This window comes from Plecotus auritus (genome assembly GCF_963455305.1).
Source record: "Plecotus auritus genome assembly, chromosome: 5".
Taxonomy (NCBI): Eukaryota; Metazoa; Chordata; class Mammalia; order Chiroptera; family Vespertilionidae; genus Plecotus; species Plecotus auritus.
The window spans coordinates 53,964,575-53,988,250 of record NC_137776.1 but is presented as its reverse complement, the minus strand read 5'-3'; the positions used below and the strand labels follow the sequence as shown (position 1 = coordinate 53,988,250).

The 23,676-nt window shown below is 37.2% G+C and overlaps 1 protein-coding gene across 6 annotated transcripts in view; it reads left to right on the top strand.

Annotated features, from left to right (window-relative positions):
• Positions 1–23,676, top strand: part of LOC308247757 (sodium channel protein type 2 subunit alpha) — a 129,826-nt gene that overhangs the window by 86,269 nt on the left and 19,881 nt on the right. For all 6 annotated transcript variants that reach the window (XM_080667277.1, XM_080667275.1, XM_080667276.1 and 3 more), the window contains 6 exons: positions 2,567–2,687; positions 9,072–9,226; positions 10,810–10,983; positions 16,559–16,681; positions 18,888–19,169; positions 20,421–20,474. In XM_080667277.1, coding sequence (XP_080523403.1) covers positions 2,567–2,687; positions 9,072–9,226; positions 10,810–10,983; positions 16,559–16,681; positions 18,888–19,169; positions 20,421–20,474 — 909 coding nt within the window. The remainder of the gene's footprint in view (positions 1–2,566; positions 2,688–9,071; positions 9,227–10,809; positions 10,984–16,558; positions 16,682–18,887; positions 19,170–20,420; positions 20,475–23,676) is intronic.

The window sequence follows — 23,676 nt, the reverse complement described above, 5'->3', positions numbered from 1 at the left end:
CTTGCCTATGTGAGTTAGTTGGTTGAGAATTGTCCCATGCACCTGAAGGTTGCCTGGTTTGATTCCCAGTCGGGGCACATGCCTGGGTTGTGGGCTCAATCTCCAGTAGAGAGCATGCAGGAGGCAGCTGATCAGCTGATCGATGTTTCTCTCTCACATAGATCTTTCTCTCTTTCCCTCTCCCTTCTTCTCTATCTGAAATCAATATTTTAGAAGCATCTATTAATTTTATGTCAAAACTAAGTCACTGTGCTAAATGAAAGGATTGATAAATTGATACTGCAGGATCATCTGGAAACTTTTGAACATTTTGAACAAAGATTTCCTGGAATATCTTGTCTGGTGACTTTTTCCAATCATTGTCAAGGGATAACCATTATGTTATGAAGTCCACTCATTCATTCATTCATTTTTAAACAATATTTATTGAGAACCTTCAACATACCCAGCCCTGATGTAGGCTCTGATGCAGTAATTGACCAATGCCAGCTTGAGAGTGTGGAGCACCCTGAATATGGATCCTCATTTTTCACTTGGACCCACGCCCAGGTCTTCCCCTAATCTGTATTTGCAGTGTGATACTTGTTCCTAAGAGGAATTTTATCCAATTCTAATTGTGGGCTGTCTGTAGTTAGATCAGATATGATTGTGCTTCAATTTTTCTGATTACTTATATCATATTTCAACATCCTGCAAATGATAAGATCAGTATTTTCAGATCCCTAATAGGTAACTACTTCCTGTGAATCGGATGGGTTGGAAAGAGAGGGTAATTAAATAATTTCTTAGTCAATTATGTATGTAAAAAAGGCTACACATATCTAAGACAAGGACAGGAAATTGAAATAGTCCAAAAACTTAGAATATTTGTAATAAATTTCACTTCGACATTTCATCTTAAAACAAAATATATTTAAATTTTGTTGACAAAAATATTATAATTGATTGTCTATCTAGTGATATAGTTGATAAGTAGAAAAATGAATCAGCAACCTATAAACACCTTACAATATATAATCCTTGATTTCATTAATTTGGTCAAATTAAAAAGCAATGCCCAAACTATTTCCAAGGCAGACATATATGATATTTACATTTCCATAATTGGTATTGTTAAATTACATAAGATACAAGATTTTCTGTTTTTAAAAATATTGATTGATTGATTTTGAGAAAAAGAGAGAGCAACATCGATTAGTTGTTCCACTTATTTATACATTCATTGTTGGTTTCTCGTATGTGCCCCAATGGGGGATCAAACCTGTAACCTTGGCATATCTTTCTGATACTCTAACCAACTGAGCTCCCTGGTCAGTACCAGACAAAGCATTCAATCTCATATATTATCTATAACTATTTTACTTCATGAGCACCACTTGTCAAGTAAATATTTTATATAAAGAAAATTATTTTCATACAATAAATTAACCATTTTCCCAGGGTAATTTATAGAACCCTTAGGCCAAATGTGCATAGAATGTTTCTAGTTCTGACTACATCTATTTTATAATAGTTCAACATATTTTAACCTGCATTTTATCATGTGCTTACCTCATCCCCTTTATAATGTAGCTCTTACCAGCTCAGCCGTTTCCTAATGTTATGCATTAATGGTAATAACATTGTAACAGGTTGGAGAATGCCCTGGCCCAAACTACTCTGATTCCATGTGGCACTCATACCTGGCCCTGTGTCATGACTGCAGCATCTTAAGATCAGGCTCAAGGCTGGGGTCTCTTCATTTATGTTGATCCATTAAGGACCTGACCTGGCTAAAGTTTATTGCATTTCAAGGTTTAAAACAATTTCTTTCTAGTACATATATATGTACTTTTGGTGGTATTTGATTTAACCTAAAGGAAAACAAAACAACAACCAAAGATTTATTTCTGCTTGTATTAACAAAACAGGTAAGAGTGCCAGAGTAACAAGTAGTTTCCAAATGCACAATGAAACACAGGAGTGCATTGGCCAAAAAGAATGCAAAATATCAGCTCTTGCTATAAAGCTAACAATGTGCTGCTCTTTTGGGAATTAGAAAACTATAGACCATATTTAATAACAACTGATGGTATATGTTTTCATGTCAATGAAAAGTGGATAAATTTAGATTGTTGTTGTTTATGTGCATTTGATCAAATCTTTTCTGCATTTGACATGAAAATACACTTATACAGCTTTCGTTGGTTGGGTCACAATTTTAGAATAAAACACACTATACTATTTGCAAACTACTTACTGAAGCAAGATTACGGACAACCATACAACTCTGGCAGCTTCCATGAGCTCTCTGCAGGATTTTATTTCAGAATCTTTATGATCGGCTCAATTAAAAATTATATAAGTTGTTAGTAGCATATTTTTAAAGAAAAAATATCCTTTATTGCTGTATCTAATCTTGTGACCCCCCCACCTCTACTAAAGCAGATTGGCATTATGTTTAAGATATTCTTAAATTACAGATCAAGGGAGTGCGTCCCGAAGACTTGAGGGCACACCTTTTGAATTTTTACATTATAGAGTAAAGAAAACATTTTAAAAGCTTTTCTGTGGAATTGATTTTCAGAAGTTAAATGCAACTAGTTCATCAGAAGGCAGCACAGTTGATATAGGAGCTCCCGCTGAGGGAGAACAACCTGAAGTTGAACCTGAAGAATCTCTGGAACCTGAAGCCTGTTTCACAGAAGGTAAGAGAAACAATGCATGTATGCTCAGTAGACTTCTCTTGGCCATCCATCTGTCTCCCCCACCCTTTTAAAATCATCTACATCTATCTAACAACCATTATTTGTTTGCTTTACTTTTTCTATATTAAAAAAAATGATTTTTTAAAGAGGTAAGATTTAATTTATGTGATCAGATATTCTTATTTTTGTGGATCCTATTCAACTATTGGAAATTCTGCTAACTATCTGGGGTTTTTTTTTGGTGATCTTCTAGACTATTGAATAGAAGAGAGAGCCAAATCATACCTATCTCTCTTTAGCTTTAGAAAATAAAAGAAAAAAAATTGAAACTCAAAGAAGTAGTTTATGGTTTACTGTTTTATCTGATCATAATGGGTACTAACTGAGTACATTTAAAACTGTCGCTAAAGGGTTACCTGTGTCTGCTAAGGTTAAACATTTTATGAGCTCTGTATTATAAAAGATAATTAAATGCCAAAATATACTATGAGTTAATATATATTATATTATATGGGGCACCATGCCATTGGAGTAATCTGAAGAGGATTTTCTACAGAAAGCTAAAAGTATGTTATTTGAGGTATGGATCAATTATCTCTTGAACAATAATACTGTGTATCAAACCACCCAAAATTTCTTAGCATATAACAACAAACATATTTTTGCCCACAATTCCATTGCTGGCTAGCTAGTTTTGCTGATCTTGCTTGGGCTTTCTCACACGTCTGAGGTCTTGGATGAGACAGTTGAAGCGACTCAGCTCCACTTGGCTATCTCACCCTCCACACCCTGGCCTGAGGTTGTTCGCATCCTGAAGGCAAAGGGGCAAGAGAGGAAGCCCAAACACTAAGGCCAAGCTTCCACTTGGGTCAGGTGTGCTTCTGTCCTTCCGCCTGGCCAATCTAGATTCAGTGTGAGAATGTACTACTAATGATACTAAAAGTTATAAAAAATTAGGGCAATACCACAGGACAAAATTCTTTACATTTCTTATGTAAGCTGCTATTATAGACAGAGAAACACTTCTCTAAAACCCTGGGACTCACTTCATTTTTACTCATTTTTTAATTAACGGCTATTTAATAATTCATACTATGTCTTAATCTCAGATTCAGTACCATACAGTAATTACTGAAATAAAAGGGTGTTTTTTTTTAATAATAATGACTACCTCAAATTATTGCAATTAAGTCTAAAAAAGTTTCATTTGGGGAGAGGAAACCAAGATGGCGGCATAGGTAAACACCTAAACTGCTGCCTCACACAACAATTTCAAAACTACAACTAAAAGACAGAACAGACACCATCCAGAACCACAGGAAAGCTGGCTGAGTGAAAATTCTACAACTAGAAGGAAAGAGGAAAGCTCACAGAGAATTGGAGGTACGGCACAGGGGCTTTGTGCGTGCAGAGAGGAAGGGCGGCTGAGAGCCTGGCTGACTTTCTCTGGCGGAAGGGAGAAGGAAGCTTCCGACCGCACTGAACCCCAGTTCTGACAGCACTGAACCCCAGTTCCGGGCGAACCCCTGGGGACCCACGCTCTTACGGGGGGAGTCTGGACTCTCAGGCGGAGACTCGAGCTGGGGAAGGCGGAGGACTGAAAGCGCACATGCGTGCAAGGGCAAGGCTGACAGGAAGCCAAAACTGAGACTCCACCCCATCCAAGCTGAGCACAGAGGCTATTGCAATTTGGCAAGTCTAATCCTATAAGGCTGTCTCCAGCACCGAACTTCTCCCAGCATAGACACAGCTGATCCTTACAGCCAACTGGCCCGGAGGTGAATTCTTCCCAGTGATACCAACAACAATAAAGACTTAATTACAACAAGGCTGTACACACAGTCCACAAAGGGGTGCACCAAGAGTGTCAACCTCATGTTAACTGGGGAAGCAGACCCACTGGGCCATATTGGAAACCTAGCACAAATATCTACCTTACCAACTCAGGGAATCAGTGAAAATGCGGGGTCAAAGAATCAGATCACAAATGAAAGAAATGGAGGAAAACAAACGACTGGATATAGAATTCAAAACCACGGTTATAAGGCTTTTCAAGAATATCCTAGAAAAGGCCGATAAATATAACGAGACCCTCGAAGATATGAAAAAGGACCAACTAGAAATTAAACATACACTGACTGAAATAAAAAATATTATACAGAGACCCAGAAACAGAATAGAGGAACCCAAGAATCAAGTCAAAGAATTGAAATACAAAGAAGCAAAAAACACTCAACCGAAAAAGCAAAAAGCAAAAAAAAAAAAAATCCAAAAAGTTGAAGATAATGTAAGAAGACTCTGGGACAACTTCAAGCGTACCAACATCAGAATTATGGGGGTGCCAGAAGAAGAGAGAGAGCAAGATACTGAAAACCTATTTGAAGAAATAATGACCGAAAACTTCCCCCACCTGGTGAAAGAAATAGACTTACAAGTCCAGGAAGCCCACAGAACCTCAAACAAAAGGAATCCAAAGAGGACCACACCAAGACACATCATAATTAAAATGCCAAGAGCAAAAGACAAAGAGAGAATATTAAAAGCAGCAAGAGAAAAACAGTTAATTACCTACAAGGGAGCACCCATACGACTGTCAGCTGACTTCTCAACAGAAACTATGCAGGCCAGACGGGAGTGGCAAGAAATTTTCAATGTGATGAATAGCAAGAACCTACAACCAAGATTACTCTACCCAGCAAAGCTATCATTCAGAATTGAAGGGCAGATAAAGAGCTTCACAGATAAGAAAAAGCTGAAGGAGTTCATCACCACCAAACCAGTATTATATGAAATGCTGAAAGGTATTCTTAAAGAAGAGGAAGAAGAAAAAAGTAAAGATAAAAATTATGAACAACAAATACATATCTATCAACAAGCGAACCTAAAAATCAAGTGAATTAAAAACCTGAGGAACAGAATAATCTGGTGAATATAATAGAATCAGGGGCATAGAAAGGGAGTGGACTGATAACTCTCAGTGGGAAAGGGGTATGGGGGGTTCATGAAGAGAATGGACAAAAATCATACACCTATGGATGAGGACAGTGGGGGGGAGGTAAGGGCAGAAGGTGGGGTGGGAAATGGGTGGAGGGGAGCTATGGGGGGAAAAAGGAGAAATAATTGTAATAATCTGAATAAAGATTTATTTTAAAAAAAAGTTTCATTTGGGTAATATATGTTTATATTAAGGACATTAAAACTGTTTTAATTTAAACTTTAAGCTAAGTTTTAAAAATGCAAATATACAGATGTTAGAAATCACAATTGATGTCAATAGATTCTTTCTAGGTTTTTACAGAAGATTATGTTACATACACTTATTGATTTTGGACTTCAATGCATTGGTGAAAATAAATATTTAAATATTCATTATCAAGTTTTAAACAATTTTAGAGCAAAAGCTATTTGTTCCGCATAAGTTATGATGGAAGCTATTTTTTTCTTATTTTCTTCAAAAAATCTGCATACATTTCAGTATAATTACTTGATTATAAAAAAAATTTATGAGCCTTGACCAGTGTTCTCAGTGGTTAGAGCATCAACCCATGCACCAAAGGGTCTCGAGTTTGAGTCCCAGTCCAGGGCATGTACCTGGGTTGCAGGTTTGATCCCGGCCTGGTCAGGACACGTGTGGGAAAGCAACCATCAATATGTCTCTCTCACATCCATGTTTTTCTCTCTGTCTCTCTCTCTTACTCCTCCCCTCCTTTCCACTCTCTCTAAAAATCAATGGAAAAAAAATATTCTCAGATGAAGATTAACAACAACAACAAAGAAGACGAATTATGACTTCGCAAAACATTCAAGTGGTATCTCACAAAAATTATTTTTGTGGCATTAGTTATTACTCTTTCCCAGACAACTATCTTACTTTAGGATATCTATATATATAAAAGCCCAGCAACCAGAATGGTGGAACGACCAGAATGACTGGAACAACTGGTGGCTATGATGTGCATTGTGGCAGCCAGCCAGCCTGATCCGGGCCCTGATCAGGCCCCCCCACCAGCTGGCCCGGCCCCTGACCAGTCCCCAACACCCCAATTAGGGGCAGGGCCAGCTGGCCAACTGCCTGCAGCCCCTCCCCCTTACTGGCCCAGCCCAATGGGCCCCCATCAGGCCAGGTCGGCCGGACCCCACCCATGCACGAATTCATGCACTGGGCCTCTAGTATGCATAATAATAAATATGATGCTATCAACATTGTCTTTTACAAAGTTAAAAAAATTAAGAATGAAATATTACCAGCATAGCATCATAGACAATAATAATGAATAATTCATAGATACTGACCAACTTTGACAATTTGAATATTTTTGTTATATTTGTTTCAGTTTTTATTTAAGAATAAAACAGATACAGAGTAGGCCCCTTTTGTACCCCTTCTTTTCTTCTATCTTAGAGGTAAACCAGTGTCTCAATATTTTGTCATTTATTATTCCTACTAACCTGGTCTTTCTTTTTGGTTAAACAGTGTCTTTTCATCTCACATCCTCGTTAGGGGGGAAATTACAGTTTCATTTAATTAATTGCAATGAATATATTTAGAGCATGTAATTCTCCTTAGTCCTTTGGGAAACAGAAATATCAAAAGGATCTTGCCCTCAAAAAAACAACAAATATGCCCTGTATTTCTTAATGAGAAACTCATAACATTTAATAGCACTTCATTAAATTTTCATGAAACAAAGGATATGATCTGGCTGCTTACATTATAAAATAGCATCTGATAAATATCTATCCAGTAAAATACTATGCTCCTTGCAGATGAGGTAACCATTCTGCTATTCACTGGATAAGAGTCCTCTATCGTGGTGAACACCCTGTCTCCTGGCTCCTCTGGCTCCCACACACCAGTGCCACCATACTCTGTGTGCTGAGGTCCTGTCCACTTAGCAGTGTCTTTTGTTTCCTGACCACTATCACCACCATTACCCTTGCTTTCACTTTCCTTAACATTCAATTGATTGTGTCTCAGACTCTGAACTCCTTTCCCATCTTCTTTCTTCTATCCAATTTTCAAAACAGGCATACATAATTCTAAAATCAGTGTTCTTATCAGGTAAAGCTTCATAACTTACCAGAAAAACCCTTCAATGTTTCCCCTATTAGACAGCAGATAAAATTTAAATTTTCTCATTCAGGTCTTCTTTTCAGATTTTAGCTCTCAGTGTCTTTTCTAGTCTTGATTCCTAATCCTCTCTGTCATGTAACTTCCAGGCATTCATCTCACCAAGTTCCACTTTTATCATTGTTTCTGCATTCCTTACAGCTCCAGGTACTAGAACTGGTTCTTACACATCTTTTAAAATCTCATCTCAAATCCATTACCTCCATAAAGCTCAATATCAGAAATTAATCTCTGCCCACAAACTCTCACAATACCTTATTTATTTGTGATAATTATTGCTTTTTGTAATTATAGAATCTCTCCTGCTTAAAATGCACATTGTTTTTAGTGCAAGGCTATGTCTTAAACATTCTAGTATTATAATTTGTTCAATATAAGTCCTTGAATACAACAGATATTCAATAAATATTTGTTGACAAGGCTTTGATCTAGTAGTCCACAAATTACACAAAGGTATTTATTACATTATTGCTAATAATAGCCAGAATTAAAGCTACATAAATATTCAATAATAGTGGAATGATTATATAAATTCTTGTTAAGTCTGGTAATCTTATTTAGAGGTATTGTGAAACCTTTCATATTCTATTTACTTACAATTAAAAAGGAAATATTGGCCCTGGCCGGTGTGGCTTGGTGTTTGGGCATGGTCCCATGCACCTGAGGGTTGCTGGTTTGATTCCCCATCAGGGCACATGCCCAGATTGCAGGTTCGATCTCCAGTTGGGATATGTGCAAGAGGCAACTGATCAATGTTTCTCTCTCATTCAATGTTTCTCTCCTCTCTCTCTCTCTCTCTCCCTCTCTCTCTCTCTCTCTCTCTCTCTCTCTCTGGCTCTGCCTCTCTCTCTCCCTCTTCCTCTCTCTCTCTCTAAAAGCAATAAAAACATTTATTTTTTAAAAGGAAATGTTTATATTATACTATTAAGTGAAATAATTAGAATTCAAATGTACAAATATCCACATATGTATGAAATTATCAACTTCTGGTGATTTTAATTTTCTGTCTGTTTTTCTATGTCTTTATAATGCAATATAATCCAATGTAATAGTCCCATAAACATAAAAAATGTGTGGAATGAGTTATTGAAAAACATTATAGATGATTTCTATTTCTGTAAGTGGAAGCCATCTTAAAAAATGGAAGTCATTTACCAGTTGTCAGATAATAATATAGATGAATCTCCCACCAACACAAATGTACACAATCAAAGAGTATTTTCTTTTTCTTCCTTTACTTTAACATATTTTAGACTGTGTACGGAAGTTTAAGTGTTGCCAGATAAGCATAGAAGAAGGCAAAGGAAAACTCTGGTGGAACTTGAGAAAAACTTGCTATAAAATAGTGGAGCATAACTGGTTTGAAACCTTCATTGTCTTCATGATTCTGCTCAGCAGTGGGGCACTGGTAAGTGACATATGATCTGCTCCTTTACCTTTCCTCTTGATGAACCTCCTATTTCATGTTTTTACAATAAGTTGTTGGTGAGGATGAGAGACATTGTGTGATATTTTTAGCATAGTTGTGAGAGGCTCAATAAATAGGCTCAATAAATTTATTGTTCTGGAATAGGCCTCTGAATGAATCAAACTCAGAACACTATGGTTTTTGTAATATCTAAAAAAGGAACTTTTTTACTTTCACTCAACAGAGACAGTTCTTACTAAGAATGAATATGCAGGTATGATGTGGGATTATCTGCTGAATATCAAACTATGTAATGTAACTCCATTGCTGCAGGGAACTCACCTGTCTTGTTCGTGCTGATTCACTAGTGCCAACCATAGTGAATGGTAAATAGTACACTGACATGATTCTGACTAGTAGCCAAGTGAAAGCATTACGAATTTATTTTATGTCTGATTTCATTCAGTGGAATGATCAATTTGGTCAGAATACTGATTAAAGTAATAAAAAGTGTGACCAATTTTCCTATTTGGTGATACAAACATGGTTGCATTTGTACTGTTTTTTTCAGTTAGATAGTAGTGTTTGGTGAATTGATTTTAATATAAGGATGTGGCATTGTATCTGGAGACCTCTAAGCCCACCTCTGATTTAATTGACAATCCTGCATCCTGCCATGTCCTCAGAACAAAGAGGGTCAGCCCTGTGTTTTAGTGCCAAGTGGAAAGACAACCCTGAATCTCATCAGTGACTAGTGTCCTTGTTGTAGTAGCTCTTGGTTCTCAAGCACATCCAGTCAAAGCTCAAGGAAGTACATCAACAGGCTGGCTTCTGAGCAGCTTCCACCTTCAGCTATAAATTGAGCTGAAAGTTTTTAGGCCCTGGTGCTAAGCTGTGGTCACAAGCTCAGATTCCCTTTTTCTTCAAAAAAGACATTTTTTTCTTTGTCATTCTTCCAGACCACCAGGTTACCCTCATAGTTCTTCCTGTAAGGGGATTGAGTTAGATAATTGCTCTTTTCATTCCAGATGTCCCAGGGACTCCTGTAAATGAGTCCCCAACCCTTTCTGAAGAACTCTGCAAAATGATGGCATAGGGAGCATAGACACTGTGTGTGTGTGGGGGGGGGGGGGTGAGAGAGAGAGAGAGAGAGAGAGAGAGAGAGAGAGAGAGAGAGAGGAGAAAGTGAGAGGTTATAGTCCAGTGTCCTTCCCCAGGCTAATGGAGCTCATTGCTTTACATTTGCATTAGTGAGAGGGTACATCCCAGTGACTGCACTAAATGAAGTGAGTCTACTTGTGGTGACTTTCTGCTATAGAGAGAAGCAGCTGGTAGTAAAAAAAACTTAAGTTTTTTTTAGGTACTGATGCTAAAATTTTAAAATTATTTTAATGTATTGGTTGACTGAAATGCGTAGGCAGCAGTCATTTGCATATAGATAACGAACACAAAATGCAGCTATGGAAAACACGAAGGCTTCCAGCGGGGGCACCTGAGAAGAAGTTTGCAGCACGTATTTTCTAATAAGCTATCAATTAGCGACAGTTAGTACATGAAATTTAATTGGACTTTTTTCCTTACAGGCCTTTGAAGATATATATATTGAACAGCGAAAAACAATTAAGACCATATTAGAATATGCTGACAAAGTTTTCACTTACATATTCATCCTGGAAATGCTTCTCAAGTGGGTTGCATATGGTTTCCAAATGTATTTTACCAATGCCTGGTGCTGGCTAGATTTTTTGATTGTGGATGTGAGTATTTGTCACTGTTTCATTCCTTTGGCATGTGATGATACATCAAACATGTCAAACTCAAAGGCTAACACGGGCCAAATAAACAAGGTTTAAGTTTATGTGGGCTGCAAAAAAACAAAAAGTTCAATATTCATAGAAACGTAGTTTTATTTCGATAGAGATGTGCTGAATACATAGGACTGAAATAAATGAGTAATCGTTAACATAAAATAATAGAACATTTTAATAAAAATTAATATTTTTTCTTGAACATTAACTTACCAGACACTGAATAACTGCACAAATTAATAAGCGTAATGCAAATAAACCTATTTTTCTTGTTCTCCAAAAATGAAATGTTTCCTGTTGCACACACCAAACAAGTCAGTCCAAGACTAATAACATGGCCATCTGCTGCTAAAATATTCGCTGCTAGTATTAGTGGAGAGAAATGGTGTGCCTGCATGCAAGGCGGGTAAGGAAAATGAATGCAACACGATTATAGTAGTCAGTCATTAGCGAACATTGTAGTTTGTTATTAATAATTATGTATAACAGGATATTATAAAAATTAAGTTATGAAATTTTTATTAAAATATTTCTTAAGTACCGTTATTTTGGCTGGGTTGCAATAATATTCATTTTGGGCCACATGCGGCCCGTGGGCTGAGTTTGACATGCTTGTGCTACATGTTAGTCCTCCCAGTGATGCTTAGCATATATATATAGTGAGCACTCCATCAATACTGTCTGCATGGGCCCAAATATAAACGGTGATTTCTATTTTCCCAATGATACAAAGTCCCCAAACCTTTTTTATTTTTATTTTTTTTTGGCCAACTTAAATACATATACTTTCATAGGTGAAACAGCAGTCAAATGCTATGTTATTATCATTATTGATTTAGCTTCAAATTAATATTTAACATTCGAAGCTATACAAATAATATGTTAATATAGTTTGCTTTTTTCACTCTCACATTTAATACAATAAATGTATTTAAATTATTCACATCTTTGACATTAGCATCTTTGTTATCACCAGAGACTGTTGAGAAGTGCTTGTCCCAAAGATGGTTTACTAATTACAAAGAAATGTGAAAGTCCAAATAGCAAGAGACACTTCTTGATTTGTATGATGGTTGAAAGAGATTGGCTATGAACTAATTATTTTAAGGTTTATTAAACTGCATTGGTGTTGAAAATAAAGTAAGATGGAGAACCAGAGTATAAGAGGCTTTAAAACATTGAACATGATGTTACTCCTGATTTCTGAGTGAGAAGTTTGAGGAACATCTCATCTTTTATTCACAAATGTGAGATCATACTGAACAAAAAAGTTTTAAATCATGTTTATTTCATTTTGGAGATTTACTTCTTAAATGCCTTTCAAATTATTAATTCATTCAGAATGGAAAGGAATTTAAAGGCTTTTTGTCTAGACAAGTCTAGGGGATATGTCCATAGCAGCACAATTTACAATTGCTAAGATCTGGAAATAGCCCAAGTGCCCATCAGTAGATGAGTGGATAAAAAAGCTGTGATACATTTGTACCATGGAATACTATGCAGCAGTGAAAAAGAAGGTTCTCTTACCTTTTGAGACCTCATGGAGGGACCTGGAGAGTATCATGCTAAGTGAAATAAGCCAGTCAGAAAAAGACAAGTATCACATGATGGTACTCACATGTGCAATCTAAGTAACAAAATAAGCAGATGTGGATAGAAGCATGGACATAGAAGCATGGAACAGAGTGTGGAATCTCAGAGGGAAGGCAGAGGAGGGTGGATGGGTGGGGGGTAATCAACCAAAGACCTTGTAGGCATATATGCATGGCCCATGCACACAGGCAATAGGGTGCTAAAGGCCTGGGCTGGAGGGCGGGGGGCTGGAGGGTGTCAATGGGGAGGAAAGGGGACATATGTAATACTTTCAACAATAAAGGATTATAATAAAAATAAAGTCTAGGGGAGCTGGTGAGCACAGGGAATGAGGATGTGGGGAAGGGAACAGATTGATGATCACCATCAACATAGAGGAAGAAAACTGAATTTTCAAGAAAGCACAATGTGTTTAATAGTGCATTATAAAGATAATATTCTATTAATTTTAATAATTTCTTGGTAATTAAGGACATATTTTGATATATAAAATTTAAATATCATGTTAGCAAAAGAGAAAAATAGACATTTTCTTGAAGAAAATTATTTTTTACAGTTTTAGGTAAAAAAATAATTTTTAATCCACTATGACCTTTCTAATCACTGAACACAAGAAAAAATTATGTAAGAGACAAAGAGAGTTCTTTGCATTTAGCAGAGAAAAATATATTTGTTTTATTTTTTTCCTAATCTGCCTGAAGCAAATCTACTATTAAATATACCATATAAAATTACAAAATCACATCAAAAATTTTCTGGCAATAAAATGACAATAAATAATATTTAAAATCCATATGTTTAGACATTACAAAAAATGAAAAAATATACCAAAACTATACCATTTTTTATTTGTATAACACTTTTTCTTTTCCTTATTATCTTTATATGGTTAAGATATTTGATAAATGTATAATAAAACATCTTACATTTAACATACTATAATGTATAATAAAAACCCAAAGACTGAAATGGTGAAACGACCAGAGACCAGAACAACCACGGCCCCTTGCCCTGGATGGGCCCGTCCCCCAGCAAGCAGTTAGGGGCAATTAGGCAGGCAGGCGAGTGGTTAGGGGCGATCAGGCAGACAGGTGAGTGGTTAGGGGCGATCAGGTAGGCTGGTGAACAGTTAGGGGTGATCAGGCAGGCAGGCAGAGTGATTAGGGGCAGTCAGGCAGGCAGGAGAGCAGTTAGGAGCCAGCAGTCCCAGATTGAGAGAAGGATGTCCGACTGTCAGTTTAGGCCTGATCAGCAGGGATCCCTGTGAGATTGGGCCTAAACCAGCAGTTGGATATCCCCTGAAATGTCCTGGATTGCGAGAGGGTGCAGGCCAGGCTGAGGGATCCCCATCCCCCGCCCCCTGCACAAATTTTGTGCACCGGGCCTCTAGTATAATAATAAAGGCATTAAGTCAATACTACCTGAATATAAAGAAATCCTTAGAGAAATCTAGTTGTCCTGTAGCTGGTGTTCATGTTACCTAACATATCCTGATATTTACCTTCTTGGATTTAAAAAAACAACAACAATTAGTTTGAGAATATTAAACTAAACAATACTTTGCCTTATATTGATATATTTATTAATCATCTATTTTGTTATTGAAGAAACTAATGTGAATATCATTTTTCTGGGCCTATGGGAACTGATAGTTGTCGATAGGTATTCAACTAGAAGATGACATGTGTATTAGTCCATTCACTTCACTGAGGGAGAAGGAAAGTCTTAAGGGCAGTGCAGTGTGAGCTAGAGTTTAAAGGAGGAGAATGTCAGCAGGTACAGATGAGGTGAGGGGCAACAAGATGCTCAGACACTGATGCCTGCCCACAGGGCCTGTTTAAGAAACAAGCAGTGCTGGAGGGTAAGCACAGTGTTACAGAGTGAGGGAAAGTATTCTGCAAATGGAAGATAAGATAGGAAAGGTAAGGTGGAGAAGAGTTTAGAGAACCTGAGATGCCATCCAAGAAGATTTAGACCTATCTACAGCAATAAAAAGGTAATATGCTAATTAGACCGGGAGTCCTTCTGGACAAAGCCATGGTGGTGGGGCCGACGCAGAGGCAGTTAGGGACAATCAGGCCAGGAGGTGAGGGCAGTTGGGGGTGAGCAGGCCGGCAGGCAGAGTGGGTAGGGGCAATCAGGCAGGCAGGCAGGTGAGCAGTTAGTAGCCAGCGGTCCCGAATGCAAGAGGGATGTCCCAGACTGGAGAAGGTGCAGGCTGGGCTGAGGGACACCCTCCCCCCATGCATGAATTTCATGCACCAGGCCACTAGTGATTTAATAAAGTAGAATCCATCGAAGATTGTCTATGTAAAATAACAAGGAAAGCTCACTCTTTGAGGGAGAGAAATTTGGTGGAGGTATAACTGATGCATGGAATAAAATGGGGATTATTTAGAGGCCAAAGACAATGTGGAACTTAATGTTTAAATTATCTGTGAGGAGGAGACTAACAAAGCCTAGAAGTTTAGATTTTAGGAAAAATATATAGCACACTTAAATAATATTTTATAGCTCAATTTTATTCCGAATTTAGAAGTTTTGCTATTTTAGATTACATGTGCAAAATAAGTTTGAATGTCATTTTATTGTAAAAATGTTTTGTTTCACTTACTAGTATTTTTCTTAAAAAATATATTTTTCAAATATCTATTAATGCCATAGTTTTAAAACTATATTATACATCTATTTTTATTTATCTGCTTTTGAAATATATAAATATATATATTTAGGAGAATAAATATATATATTTAGCTTACATAATTTTAATGAGTTTCCTGTGTATTTTCAATGGAAGTCAGATATTTCTGTGTCACCTGTGACAGTCCTTACCTTTTTTGTCAGCTGAGACTTTAAAACTATACCAACTACATTAGTCATCTGTACACATGATTAAAGAAAACATTGTTTTGACAATTTCTAATTACTTATACTAAAATCTCAGCTTTTATAAATTAACTAGAGGCCCAATGCACAAAATTCGTGCAACAGGACTCGGCCCTCGCAGCCTCGGAGGCTTGCCTCGGCCTTCACAGCTCTGGCTTCATCCAGAAGGTTTTCTGGAAGGATGTCTGGAAGGTCTTTCGGCTGTCTGGTCTAATTAGCATATTACGGTTTTATTATTATAGATTTGAGCTAATTAATGCCTTTACACCCTCACACTAAAATTTACATAAAAACAAAGCCACTGTGTAGAGGCCAAGATCATTCTGAATGAGTTTATGTTCCGATTCACCAGTGTTTTGCAGTTACTTGTGTACTTGTACCAAGCTTTAATTTTCCTTTCAAGGTCTGTTAAATAGCATGAGGAATGATAAAGTTTTACAGCTACATAGATGGAGATTGCATATCTGTGCCATTATTTTTCTTGCTTTACACTTAATTTACAAAAATGTTCGTGTCAAGATTCTTGGAAAGAGAACCTGCATAGTTTTTTTCTTTTTTGTAAATTTATGATAGTGGTTCTAAAAGTGTGGCTCACCAATCCCTATCATTAGATTCACCTATAAATGTTAGGCAACGCAAATTATCAGACCCCACCTCAAACCTATTGAATCAGACTCTGCCAGGACCTTTCTGTTTCAACAAGCCCTCCAGGTGATTTTGATACTCGGGGAAGTTTGAGAACTACTTGTTTATTGCATAGCAGTGGTCGGCAAACTGCGGCTCACGAGCCACATGCGGCTCGTGAGCCGCGGTTTGCCGCTCTGTTGACTAATGAGTTTGCCGACCACTGACCTAGACTCTCGATTCCAATAATTACAGGCTGTTGTTGTTCCTTGTGATTAAGCCCCTATCCCAGTGGTCGGCAAACTCATGTGGCTCCCGAGCCGCAGTTTGCCGACCACTGGCATAGAGCAAGGTTGAACTGTTGAACTGTGTAAGCGTTTTTGTCTGTAAATAAGAAAATTGTGTTGCTTTTTCTGTATAGGTCTCCTTGGTTAGCTTGACTGCAAATGCCTTGGGTTACTCAGAACTTGGTGCCATCAAATCCCTCAGGACACTAAGAGCTCTGAGGCCATTGCGAGCCTTATCCCGCTTTGAAGGAATGAGGGTAAGACCAAATGCTTTAGAATTTTTTGAAATTATAAGCAAGAACAGACAGACATTTTGTACCTTAGAAATGACACATCCATGGAAAGTTTGTGTCTTCTACATTCATACTGACATAACCAGTCAATCAATAATATTTGTCATTGCTGGGGACACTCACAGACTATAATTTCTAAGTGCTTGTTCCTTACTAGATTTTTTCACTCTGTGGGAAATCTCTATCATGTTGTGGAGGCTTCTGATGTGAGTCAAGATAAATGATGTTTATTCCATTTATAAATGTGTAGGAAATCCCACTCACTGTAATTTAAACAAGTCATTTCCCATCATTTCTTCATTGCTCCCTGTGACTGACGTGTTTTGAGCCATTCAAAGTCCAGATCTGGCCTCTTAGATTTGAAACACAGGCTGAGATGGCTGAAAAGTAGGTCAACTGTGGAAATCTATCACTCATTTAGAAAGGTGGTACAAAGAACAGGAAGGAATTTGTGCTTATCATTTGTCAACCCTGGGGCACAAAACCTGAGACCACATGCCCTCAGCACTGAGGAAATGAGGCTGTGTCATAGTGGATTTCGTTATTTAAAAAGGAACTTTTAAAAATGATTTTTTTGTGATATTTGAAAATACTTGGGACTTCCTATCAATATTTCAAACACAACATTGTTTGGATGATAAGGGTAGATATGTGTATCTGTGTGTTTGTGCACATACAGTTGCATGGAAACTAATTACTAGCCTCTAAATTCTTTTCATTTTACCAATTTAAATCGCTGTGGGTTTTTTAAAATATATTTTTTATTGATTTCAGAGAGGAAAGAAGAGGGAGAGAGAGATAGAAACATCAATGTTTCTGGGAATTTAGCCCACAATCCGGCATGGGACTAAACCATGACCTCCTGGTTCATAGGTCAATGCTCAACCACTGAGTCACGCTGGCCGGGCACAATTGCTGTTTTTACAGTAGACGTTTTTCTTGTAAAAATGCAATCAAACTTTCAGTACTAGAATAATTTTCCTATTTTTTAATCAAATTTGCATATGTATGCACCTAAATCCTTAATACTTTTATAGATTTAAATGTATTAGAAAACACATGTGTTGTTTTTTGCTACCTAGCTTTTTAAAAAATATATAATTGTATTAACCAATATCTTCTCACATTTGCATAGTAGAGCATTTCCTATGGTGAACTTAAAAATTAAGTGTCACCTGGCCTGCATGGTTCAGTGGTTGAGCGTCGACCTATGAACCCGGAGGTCACGCTTCAAATCCTGGTCAGGGCACATGCCCAGGTTGCAGCCTCCATCCCCAGTAGGGGGCTTGCAGGAGGCAGCTGATCAATGATTCTCTATCATTGATGTTTCTATCTCTCCCTCTCCTTTCCTCTCTGAAATAAATAAAAAAATAAATTAAGTGTCAAGACAAAGTACCTCTGAATTATGAGAGTTGAAATTCTGGTAGTAACTTAACACTGTAATAAGTTCTGTAAAACTTACTTTCATTTATTTTTTTAAAGGAATTCCGCAAAGGAGGATCCCTAGGACCAGAAAAGTTACATAACTTGTTCAAAGGTGCATAGCTAATTAGTGATACAAACTAGAATACAGATCTCCTGACTTCCAAACTCTTTCTCCTCCTCACATGTTCAATCTCCATGCTTCGCTCTCTTTGCTCCAGTTTTTCTATGTAGGGTGACCCTATACTACATTGCTTGTGACAGTCCCGCCTTATACTTGCTTTCTCAGAATGCTTATCATTAGTATTCCCTTTCACCCTGGAAACTGACCCTCAAGTGTTCTCTTTTACTCTCAGATTTTGGATATTAAATGTTATGGTTGGCATGATTTTTAAAAATTGTGACATTCACATGATTACATTACTTCTGTAGTCATGTCATTATTTGTACTCTTAATTATTTTTTGCATTTATGATTAGTCCCATCCTTTGGTGACAGTTTGATATGCAGATTGCCTTACCACTTGGCAAAACATTCTACAACATAAAATAGATTTTATACTATTCTGAAGTTTAATTAAACATTTTAGTTGGAGCTACTAGAGACTAGTTTCTGCCTTGTATGTAACTTGAAGAACATATATATTTTCTCTCATTTGACTGTTGTTCTTTTCATAGCGTTTAAAAATAGGTAACCATAAGTAAATATTTGTTGTTGACTTTTCACCTATTTTTCCTTCTCATGTCAGGTTGTTGTCAATGCTCTTTTAGGAGCCATTCCATCCATAATGAATGTACTTCTGGTTTGTCTGATCTTTTGGCTAATATTCAGTATCATGGGAGTGAATCTCTTTGCCGGCAAGTTTTATCATTGTATTAACTACACCACTGGAGAAATCTTTGATGTAAATGTGGTCAACAACTACAGCGAATGTAAAGCCCTCATAGAGAGCAATCAAACTGCTCGGTGGAAAAATGTGAAAGTAAACTTTGATAATGTAGGACTTGGATATCTTTCTCTGCTTCAAGTAGTAAGTAACCACTTTATTACTCTGTGATGTATTATTAAAGTGAATGTAAATTTTTTTCTGTATTCATAAATACATACTTCTTTAGTTCCATCTGTATAGATTCTTCCTCAAAAATTACTGAACTGTCTTCACTATGTTGAAAGTGGACTGCTCTGCAAAGTTTATCATCTCCCAGGCTGTACATTAGACCCCAGTAACAGTTCTTTGTTATTGAGATTTCTTTGTGGGTTCCCATTGTTTTCCCCATCCCTACTCTGAGAAAGTAGAGGCACAGGCCGCAGGGTGGGGTTAGGGTGGTAGATTTCTGTACTCTTTCTCAGGTACCTGAGAAGAGATACAAGTCCTCACCCACCCACACTTCACCACCACCCTAGCCAAAACTCCCCACCTTTACATCCTTCATACAGACTGCTATCTCATTCCCATGTTCCTGCCTGCTGCTTGAACACTTTCAGAGAGGAGAATTACTCTCTTGCAAATGAAAACTTTCCTATCAAGTCTATTATGTCACTATCAATTCATAGCAATTAGTGCAACTTTTCAAGTGACCACCCTAAATTATGTCCACATGCTCCAAGAGATGACCCACCCATACAATTCCCAACACTATATGAATATTAGAGGGAAGACCCTGTGGCATTAAAGAACTGAAAAACATGTACAAGACTTGTTTTTAGGATTACTGTGTTCACACAAAAAAGTAAATGTTTGAAAAAGTAAATTGCAATTGAATATAAAGTTTGTTTCAGATTAAGAAACTCCTTCTTATAGAATAGTGCCTCAAAATAGTATATTCAACAATATGGAGGAGATTTTCAGGAATAAACCATCATGATTCATATTAGTGATAATACCTGTTAGAACAGAAAACATAAGGAAAAAAGCATTAATATCAAACAATTCACCATACTTTTCAACTTGTTTCATGCTAGTACTATATACATAAAATTATTTCATCAAATTTCATGTTAGGAACATCAGATAAAAAGGTTGTTAATAATTGCTTTTATAATAGCATGTTGTTATAATTTATCAGGGTTTAATTAAAGATGTTAATTAAATAGAAGAATATAAAGTGGAAGTATTTCCAAACCATATATTATAAAACATTGCCCAAAGAGTTTAGATATTAAGTCTAAATTATTATATATACCTGGTTTAAATTAATCTTGGTCAATCAATCTAATATTTAATTTCTTTTATAAAATTATAATTTGGGGGGAAGAAATTAAATGATGTGATTTTTTACAGGCCACATTTAAGGGATGGATGGATATCATGTATGCAGCTGTTGATTCACGAAATGTAAGTCTACTTAGAGGGAAAATTGCTTAATTTGATCCAGTGAGTAATTTCACAGTGTTGTATTTTAGTGATACTGTCAATAAAATAAAACCATGGTCAATTTATAGAACACATCTATATTACAAAGATAGAATATTCACCTTATTTTTTTCTCACTGTGAATCTTTTAACATATTTTCTAGTGTCTAGCATGACACCTGGCACTTAAAAATTTGTTGATTGAATTTGAGATGAAACATTTTATTTTTGGCTCTGATAGTTATGGTCATTTGTGCATTAGGAGCCTTCATGGGCACTTTCTTCATCTATGTAGGTTTCCTTCAGCTTTTATCTTTCTTGTAATATAAGGGATCTGGTTAATGGTGGGGAAAAACAAACAATACAAAACAAACAAAAAACTTAATAGCACTCCTCTCTGGGAAGTAAGATATTTGTGGTAGAAGAAAAGAGCTTTCATAGGTCACCTTATACACTTCAACACTTTTGAAATTTTTTTGTACAATTTCCATTGATTTCATTAATTTGCTGATTTCATTAACAGTGAGGGAAGAAATCACATTAAGATAAAAAAGATTGGTCTCTGGTATATGACCAGAACATGATAATTAAGGTTAAAATGTTATTTACCTAGCACCAGCAACCAGACTTAACTCAAAAGAATTCCTGAGGGGTTTTTTGTTTTGTTTTGTTTGTGTGTGTGTGTGTGTGTGTGTGTATGTGTGTGTGTGTGTGTGTGTGTTTTATTCCACCTTACTAATAGAGAGAGCACAGAGCTAAAAATCCCTGCATTATATCTCTGTAAGTACTATGCCAAGGAGTTTTTGACATTTTATCATTTAATCCTAAATAATAACCTTATCATGTAGTTTGACATTCAACTCTATTTTATCATGGAAGCAAAGAGGATTAACGCACTAAGTGGCAGAATATGTTTTTGAACTTTTGACCACAATGGGCTTATAACTGCTTTCTACAGTAGTTTTCTACTTATTTGATTACTTCATTTAAAGTTCTCGCTATCTTTTTTATCAATAACCTACATGACATGCAAGTTACTTTCAGTTTCTATCTTAATCATTTAGCATACATTGTCTGCTATATAACTCTGACATTCAAGCACTTTACAAAAGATGGAATCTAATTGCCCCTTAAAGATATGAAAAGTTGCTCACTTTTACTCTCATTAATCCACAAAGAAATGTAAATTTAAACCAAAATGAGATATCACCTGCACACCTACCTGATTAGCATATTAAAAAGTTTGATAGTATTATGTGTTGCCAAGGTTAAACAGCAATAATAACTCTTACACTTTGCTAATTGGGGGGGGGGGGGAAGAGGATAAATATTCCTTTAAAACCTTAGGAATCATCACATCTACACTAATAAAAGAGAAACATGCACATTGACTGTACCTCTGCTATGCCCACAAGCCATGCCCACCAGCCAATCAGGAGTGAGTATGCAAATTAACCCAACCAAGATGGCTGCACCCATGGAGCGAGCAGGAGGCTTGGGTTTTCCCGGCAATGGAGAAAGCCAAGCTTCCCGCCTGCTCTGGCTGGCCCTGGCCTCAGCCCAAGGCTACAAAGTTTCAATTATATAAAATAAATAAATCCCAGATACCAGGGCCTCCCCTTGGGTCGCCAGGGGGTGTGGCCAGCCTGCAAACCACCACAGGCCCCTTGCCTAGGCTGCCCCATGCCCCAAGGGAACCCCCACCCTGATCCAGGACACCCTTCAGGGCAAACCAGCCGGCCCCCACCCGTGCACCAGGCCTCTATCCTATCTAATAAAAGAGTAATATGCAAATTGACCATCACTTCAACACACAAGATGGCTTCCCCCATGTGGTCAAAGATGGTTGCCCCCATGTGAACACAAGATGGCCACCAAAAGATGGCCAGCAGGGGAGGGCAGTTGGGAGGGACTAGGCCTGTAAGGGAGGGCAGTTGGGGGCGATCAAGCCTGCAGAGAATGGCAGTTATAGGTGACCAGGCTGGCAGAGGAAGGAATTTGGGGTGACTGGGCCTGCAGGGAAGGGAAGTTGAGGGGGACCCAGGCCTGCAGGGGAGGGCAGTTAGGGGTGACCAGACCTGCAGGGGAGCAGTTAGGCATCAATCACGCTGGCAGGGGAGTGGTTAGGGGATGATCAGGCTTTCAGGCAGAAGCAGTTAGGGGCAATCAGGATGGCAGGCAGGTGAGCAGTTGGGAGCCAGCAGTCCTGATTGTGAGAGGGATGTCCCATATTGGAGAGGGTGCAGGCTGGGCTGAGGGACACACACCCCTGTGCACAAATTTTATGCACCTGGCTTCTAGTTATTCAATAAGGTTAAGATATTCTTTAATCCTGCAATTCCATTTTTAACTATATCCTATAGAAACTAGTGCACATACATAGGAGATCTGTGTACAAGAATAAACATAAATTTTTTTGCATTACCAAAAACTGTAAACAACTCAAAAGTAGTAGAAATGGACAAATAATTGAATATTATTTGTTGATAAAAATTATATATGAATATAATATGCACAACAATGTGGATGAATCTTCAAAATATAACAGAGCTATAACAAATGTGTCTGCCATGCAAAATGTAGACACAATTAATCTTATTGTTCAAGAATAGGTTCTTAGGTATTGACTCTAAAGAAAAAGCAAGAAAAAAATTACCATAGAAGTCAAGATAATGATTACCTTTAGCGGAGATGGTGGAATTTATGTTTGGGAAGGATATGCCAAGGGTTTCTGAGGTCCTGACAATGTCCTGAGTTGTGAAATTCACTTTATAACCATTTATTACATCTTACACTTATATGCTATGCACGCTTGTGTATTTATTGTACTTAATGAAAAAACATTTTAAAATGCCATTTTATATTACTTTCTACTACGCACACACAAATGAAATAAAAGTATTATCAAAATATAGGTGTTTTTATATTTATGATAGTTCCTATTTTATTCTATTTCATTAGGGGGGAAAAATAATGTTGGCCATTACCCTCTAAAGTGATTTCATGACATGTTAGGCCATAACCTGCATCCATTATCTCCTGTGACTGGTTAACTTAGTTGGTTAGAACAATATTCTATGAGACCTAAACTATAGATTACAGCCAAAGCACAAACCAACTATCACACCTGTTTTTGATCAAAAGTGTGCTGGACAAGAGAATTCATCATGCAGAATCTGTGCCT